This window comes from Bicyclus anynana, chromosome 4 (genome assembly GCF_947172395.1).
Source record: "Bicyclus anynana chromosome 4, ilBicAnyn1.1, whole genome shotgun sequence".
Taxonomy (NCBI): Eukaryota; Metazoa; Arthropoda; class Insecta; order Lepidoptera; family Nymphalidae; genus Bicyclus; species Bicyclus anynana.
The window spans coordinates 9,787,841-9,795,934 of record NC_069086.1 but is presented as its reverse complement, the minus strand read 5'-3'; the positions used below and the strand labels follow the sequence as shown (position 1 = coordinate 9,795,934).

The window sequence follows — 8,094 nt, the reverse complement described above, 5'->3', positions numbered from 1 at the left end:
CCTCAAACAGCTTATTTCTGTTTGCAGATGCTTGATTTTTCTTGAAAAGGGTTTCATCTGGATGATGTCATAAGATGCTGAGACCTTGGAACCTGGAAAATAAATATTTATTTACAATAACAATTAGTAAAAAACAGGAATCCATACAGGAAACCTGATGTTACTCATATGATTTGTTGTAGATGTTTTGTTTTGTTATCTGTTATTAACTAGAAATAGAAACTGCCCACCAGTTTCTTACAATATATTTCTAAAATATCACTGAAAATGTTAATGTCTATAACTTCTTAACCAATAATACTGAATAATTGACAATTATTCTATTCTAGTAGATGCCAATTTATTATAGGTATAAAGAAACTCTCAATCTGATATTTTAGAAAACCTAAAACCTTTTGCATAGTTTCATAGATCTAAGCATACATATAGCCAGAAGTAAATTTATTTTATGCTGTTTTAAGATATAACTTACAATGATTATATTAATACAATAAAGTTAAAAGGATGCTTAATTGGTTTGGTGTTTAGCCTATGTAGCTTTGTTTACGAGATCCTGCGATTTATCGATTACCAAAAAAACTCATAAATCGCGTCAGAGTAGGGTAAGATGTTGATGTGGGGTAAAAAAGTGCATTTCGAAAATCTGACGTTTTGAGTCTAAATTAAGGGCTACAGGGTTACAAAGCTGCAAGCGTTCCAGGCTGGTTGAATATTTCTGATGATCGACATTTTTTAATATTGCCGCCTCACTCAAGTATTTTCAAACATTCCCTTTTGGGCTTGAGGTTCCCTACAGTATGAAAATTTCGGTAAGTCCAGAGTCGGGAAGTTTATGGTGCTACAATTTCATGCCTCGGATAACAGGTTAGGCCATCTGTACCTGTCACTATCATAACATCTGTTAGTTTGTTAATTCATTAATAGATGAATAATCATTATAAGACCGCCAACCCGCGTTATAGCAGCTAAGTTTAAGTCTAAGCTCTTTCCAAAAAGGCTTGGTTCTGTAGTGAATTGACAATGAATAATGATAAATAGAAATATTATTTACCTTTTTCAAATGATTTCCTCATTGATTTGCTAGTTGTGCTATAATTATGTTCCTGCATCACATTTGATACGAGTACAAAGTCTGAAACAAATGTAAATAGAATTACACTTTATCATTAGAAAAATCCATGAAAAATCTACTTTAATATTATTTTTAGTTACTAAATATGTAATAAGAAATTAAATTACGTGTCTTAAACAGTGAAGTAAAACATCGTGAGGAAACCTGCATACCTGAGAATTTTCTTAACTCTCTATGTGTGTGAAATCTGCCAATCCACATTGGGCCAGCGTGGTGAACTATTGGCCTAACCCCTCGCATTCTGAGAGGAGACTCAAGCTCAGCAGTGAGCCGAATATGGGTTGACAATGAAAGTATGAAATAAAATATTTCATCAATGTTTAAGATGAAGTCAATATTAAAACTTTAAACTATTATGAAATATTTAACCAATATAATATTATTAAACCAATATAATATTATATTGTGTTGTCATCTGTTTTACTTAACATCCATCTGCCATTTAGCTAGCCTGATTACACAGACAAAAAAAATATAGATTTAAAAAACATCTATACTTCTTTGTATAGAATAGGCGTCGAAAGTACTGAACTGATTTAAATGGAATTTGGCACAGAGTTAATCTAGAGCCTGAGAAAGGATATAGGCTACTTCTTAGTGCGCAAAAATGGCAGAACTTAACATTTTGCTCCTCCTTCCTTCTTTCCTATATAAGAATAAGAATAAGAATAAGAATTGTTTTATTTGAATAAACTCGGTACATAAATAGCAATGACGTCCTGTATATATATGTAAATATATTTTCCGATTTTACTCTGGATCAAAACATAAGCTACTTTTCATCCCCGAAAAATCCATGGTTCCCGCGGGATTTGTGAAAAACTGAATTCAACGTGGACGAAGTCGTGGGCGTCCGCTAGTTATGTAAAAATAAGTATCTAGTTAAATAATTAACGAATTAATTATTAACTAATATTTTTGTCAAATGCTCCATTTGTATGGGATTTATTACAGTGTTGTAATGAAACAGTTGAAATATACTATCATGGCCGACAGGCGTTTTGACTCAAGCACATATCACGCAGCTGAAATTGTGGTATCAAAAACTGTTAGTGTATAATAAAAAGTACCTGTATTTGAAGCATTGGAAGTTGAAGATTGCTCGATAAGCTTGTTGCTGGAACTCTCTGCAGATTGTTCTGAAATTGTAATAAAATCAAATGAATTTCATTATAACCTTCAGTATACTATATTTATATAATCTTAAAATTCTAAATTTGTTTATTTCAAGTAGGCTTAGTTTATATCCACTATTAAAACATCCTATTTGTAGTGACTCTACCGCCTGCTCAGAAGGCAGTCACTTTCTTCATTGTTTTTGTATTACTTGCAAGTCCTGTTTCAGTTGTGCTTTAGTCATTAGGCTTACAACATTGACAATTTAAATAGTAACCAGAAGTAACCTATTAATAACTAGTCAAAATCAATGTGCATTGTTTATCAACGAACGATAATAAATAATAGTACCTGTATTTGGAGCTTCCAATGTTGGAGGTTGAATGATAATACTGTTATCACATATTGTGGCAGATTCTTCTGAAATAATTGAAAATTAAATTATATGTAAAGCTTGTAACTGAACAGGTTGATAAAGTGTTGTTATAAGATGTTATTTAATTAGTTTATCACAATATTTGGGGAATGCACACAAGGGCCATACAACATTGGCCTAGAGAATTATATGGAGATAATAATAATATGATGTATAAAGAAGGATGTGGATAAATAATTTGCGTAATAAAAGCATTTTTCTTGAAGAAAAATACATTTTTTATCACAATGGCAAAATGTTCGCCAGTGTGAAGTAACATTTGAAGCTGTGTATTTTTTTGTATACTTTTTTCTGTTACCAACAAGCTTAACAAACAAGAAAACGAACAAACAAACCAATCGTAATCCTTCCAAAATATTGTAAAACTCAGGCTGTATGTTCAACGATCTTAGCCTGTCCACAACAGGGACAGGCTAAGATTGTTGTGGATAAATTAAAGATGAATTAAAAATGGCATAAAACGTTGCAGCAAACTTTTATTGATGAAGTAATGATTTCATTATTAAAGTAAATCGCAGGGTGGTTAAGGTAGGCCTGGGCCTTTTGACGGCCCTCCATTTATAAGCCTTATGTCCTGGGGTCTAAGTGATTTAACATCCCAGTACAATGTCATGTAGAAACAGTAAGTGGTGTGGATATCGTCACCTACTCCTAACAAGTTAGCCGTCTTCCATCTTAGATTGCATTGTCACTTTCCACCAGGTATGATTTCAGTCAACATTGATTGTATTTGTTGACTATGTATCTGACTGCAAAAAAATTTTGAATACAAAGGCTATTAACATTATTTATATTTAGTTATTAAAATCAACTTTATAAGTTTTGATAATTTGCAATAAACTTGAATATAGTTTATTCTACCTTTGTTAACGTCTGATTTGTATTAATGAGATTGAAGTGTCCAGTTTTCTGTATAGGAAATGAAGCACCACAAAATTCCTATTATATATGTACCTACCTCTAAGATGAAGTGACGGAACAGCCAATGCATTAAGCCGTTTATTCCGGTTTCTATCTTGTTCAGTAAAATGAATGTCATAGATCACTTTCTTCTGGTAATGCTCATAATCAGATGCTGTGGTTAGTTTGCCACCAACTAGTTTAACCCAAGCTTTAAAACGCTCAAGGCATTTATTAGCATTAGGAAAACGATGCATTGGGATACCTGAAAATGACAAATTGAAAATTGTGAGTTGTATTGAAAAAAAATAGATAAATGTATATATAACCTAAGTTTAGAAACATTTGTTTTAAAATTCAATGGTTTCCCTGTACAGGTATGAGGTTTATAGTGTGGTAGAGTGAAAAATTCCACACTGAGCCTGTGACAAAGGTTTAAAAGGAATCTCTAAGACACATTAACACTCGTGACTTGTTTTGTTCTACCTACCTAGCTAAATTTGGTAGCATCCTAGAGCAGGTTTGAATAGCCATTCCTTTCACAATCACATTTAACTAACCATAGAACCATTTATAGTTAAGTATTTTATTTTATTATAATAATAATTAATATATTAATATATATTAGTCATGGTATTTATTCACTTTTCTAGTCTCTGCAAAAAAAGAATATGTTTATTCTCCCATGATGTTCTAGTACCATTAGCTACTATCAAACAAGGGGGAAATCATTCTAATGCAAACCCGAGATGTCAAATAAGACATATCCTTTGGAATTGAATGATTTTTAAGGTCTATTAATATGGTCTAGTCAAGTGAAGTGCCTAGATTTGAATATGGCTTGCTTGTGAAACAAATGTATCAATAATTTGCCAGCATGCAGAAAACATATAATGCAAAGGATTTTTTTGTTATTTTGACTTTTATGTTTAAAACGACTTACAATACAAAAATATAATGCTCTTACCACTGGGAACACATCCAAAAGCGCACAACTTAGGCATTTTGAGTCACTGTTCATAAATAACAATAAAAGCGTCCTTTCGCAATACTGTGTAACACTATTTTGGGGCAAAATCACAAAAAGCAAGGCGGAGGAGAACAAACTCAACTCAACACACTTTTTTTGAGTTTTACAACCGAAATACACAATGGAGAGATCAACTAACATGCGCACGCACAGAAAGAAGTTTCACCATTGTATTTTGTCAACCATTTTGATTTGCGATAACAAAAATATTTTGTTTGTTAGAAGTACATTGCCAGAGTTAAAAATATTTTTATTAAAATAGATTTCTTGTTTTATTGATTTCAGGACATTATTCTATTTAAACAAATTTTATTTAACATTAAATGATTATTTTTTTAATATTTCGTAATTTTTCAAATATTTTTTTTTTAAAATACGACATCTATCGTGTCGTATAAAAGTTATTAGTTCAGATGCAATCTTTAGATGGCGCTATAAAACATCAAATCTACTTGAGTAGGGGACTGTCACCCCCCTGATTGGAATGTTGGGCTCATTTCGTTGAAAGTTGAAACATCGTATTTTTACTGGATCCAATAATTTATTTTAGGTAATTATGAGTTGTTCCAGAGGAAATATAAACAGAAATCGACCACAAAAACATCAAAACAGAACGGTCTTTAAGAATAATTTACACGACACAAGCAAAAAAACAAAAATCTTAAATAATTTGGAGGTTACGGGCGTTTGTGAACGTTGTAAAGAAATAATAGAATGGAAGATAAAATACAAAAAATATAAAACATTAACTGCACCAAGGAAATGTGTTGGATGTGAGCAAAAAAGTGTCAAGTATGCCTACCATGTATTGTGTAGTAATTGTGCTTCAGAGAAAAAAAAATGTGCTAAGTGTTGCAAACCAGTCGATGAAAATGTAAGAACCTACTTATTACATTAGGTTTTCCTTTAAAAAGAAATTAATTATTGCTCAGCCATCCCATTGCCCACAATCATCCTCAATCATTAAAATTAAAAGTCCTGCAAAACATTACTTATAAATACAACCTATTCATATTAATACCACATTGTGCAATATTATAATTATATTAAGTTGCTCTTTCAAAGAAACTATTTATTGCTCAGTCATCGTATTTGTGCCTACAATCATCCTCACTCAATAGAGTAAAAAAAAACCTCCTTTGCAAGGCATATTATGCATATGTAATATGCCTTGCAAAGGAAGTTCTACAACCTATTCATTTTAATACCACTTTGTATAGATGAACTAAGTCTTAATAATCATTATATTCATTTTTGTTTTTTAGACTATTAAGAAAAGTGCTGAAGAAACTGAAGATAATAAATATGAAACAATATTAAAAAGTCTACCTGAACGAAAAAGAAGAACCTTGCTCAGGTACCTTATTGTAACATTTTTTTTGTCTATTTATGTAAATAGGTTACAAGTTACAACTGATAAGCAAACTAATAAAATATGTTTATTTCAACTGTACAAGCATGTTTGAAAAGTCAACATTGTTTATTTCTGCTACCAATTCTGAAGGCAGATGTTGATACTTTTCTGGATTGTAATTTGAGGACCATAATATTTGTCATATATGAAAACATGAGGTCAAAATTAAGATGACTATTTTTTTCACCTCTAAAGAAGCATTTTTTAACCTCTAAAGAACATTAGCTAAAATTCAATAAGTGTTATATTGGTAGAATAACAAATACCTTACATACGGAGCATTTGTCAATTAATCTGGATGAGATGATCAACTTTTTTATTTATGAAAATTCTTGATTCTGGTGCTAATTAAATTACCAAGAAATGAAAATTATGAGCGTCTGTATGAGATAATGTACCACGCAATTTGTAGAATATTGTGGTTGTTAAGTTGTATAATTATTAATTAATCAACAGTAAAAAAACATCTGGTTAGTAACAACTTTTGATAAACTAGCCTCCTCCCAACTTTTATCAATAATAAGGTTATTAAAAGCTGTTTTTTACGGTTTAAGAAATACATAACTTTTGTTAATATCAATATATTGCAGACCCTTATTCCACATACTATGTCGTAACTAATTTACACCTGTCTATAATGAAAACAATCATATTTGCTCAATACTTCAATACTACAATTCTCATATAACACACAACTGTTAATTGGATTTATAAAATTAAATATATAATATGAAATATCTTATTAATTAAAACCACTCTTTTTCAGGTATATCAAAAAACAACAAGATGGAGAAGAGATTTCCAATAGTACTATAGAAAAATTGTTGTTAGAAATAGATCAAATCAGTTTAGAAGATGAGGATGATGGGAAGGACTGGTCCAGTGAAGATGATTGACTTAAACCGTCACCAATTCATTATTTTTCTTTGAACTCTGTTATATTTATATGAGTGCATGTATAATGTTTTTTAAACTTTCATTTAGTTATTTTATTCTTTCTATTTATTAGATTGTTATTTCTTTGTACCTCAAATATTGAAATCAAAAGATAGGACTGAAAACTATTACATTTGAATTTATGCCCTCCAATCGAAAGTAGATTTCATATCCATAAGGCTAACACACAGAATACAGTGTGTGAAGGGAAACAGCAATGTACTGCTACAGATATAAGCATGGTGATAGTACCTCTACCTACTTCCCTAACCCAGATCAGTCACTAAATATGCAGTTCATCAAATGTCTTGTGTTAGCCAAGTTAGCCCATAACTGCAATCTCACCTGATAGTAAGTGATGATGCAAGCAAGAAGAAGCGGACTAACTTGTTAGGCGTGGTATGAAAATCCACACCCCTTCCGGTTTCTACACGGCATCTTACCGGAACGCTAAATCATTTGGCGGTACGTTTTTGCCGGTAGGGTGGTAACTAGCCACTGCCAAAACCGCCCACCAACCCAGGACCTCCGGCTTGTAAATCCGCTAATGTAATTAAAGTGTGTCTAGTATCTATTAGAGGTCTAATTAGACAGACAACCACACCCTTCAGATCGGAAGACAGCATAGCTGCTGCAGAAGTCAGCATGGTGGTAGTACTTCCGCCGCCGGGCACAAAAAGCTCTTCTAATAACTTACTGCGAACGAAAAAAGCAACAAAATATGTAGATACGTTTAGTCGGATGCAATCTTTATGACGTTTCCGAAGATAGTGAGTTTAGCTGCGTAATACAATTCGTGATAGCCCAGTGGATATGACCTCTGCCTTCGATTCCGGAGGGTGTGGTTTTGAATCCGGTCGGGGGGTTTTCTTAAAATGCACACAACTGAAATGTTGGATGTGCATCATCCAACTTTTCAGTTGTTTTTTTTTTTTTTTATTCTATACAAGTTAGCCCTTGACTACAATCTCACCTGATGTTAAGTGATGATGCAGTCTAAGATGGAAGCGGGCCAACTTGTTAGGAGGAGGATGAAAATCCACACCCCTTTCGGTTTCTACACGGCATCGTACCGGAACGCTAAATTGCTTGGCGGTACGTCTTTGCCGGTAGGGTGGTAACTAGCCACG

General features: G+C 32.4%; 1 protein-coding gene across 1 annotated transcript; it reads left to right on the top strand.

Moving 5' to 3' along the window:
- The first annotated feature begins 5,069 nt into the window (after positions 1-5,069).
- Positions 5,070-7,007, top strand: LOC112043267 (uncharacterized protein C9orf85 homolog). Its single transcript, XM_024078586.2, has 3 exons — positions 5,070-5,488; positions 5,880-5,971; positions 6,795-7,007. The coding sequence occupies exons 1-3, from the start codon at positions 5,171-5,173 to the stop codon at positions 6,922-6,924; spliced, it is 540 nt and encodes a 179-aa protein (XP_023934354.1). The 5' UTR covers positions 5,070-5,170; the 3' UTR covers positions 6,925-7,007.
- The last annotated feature ends 1,087 nt before the right edge of the window (positions 7,008-8,094 follow it).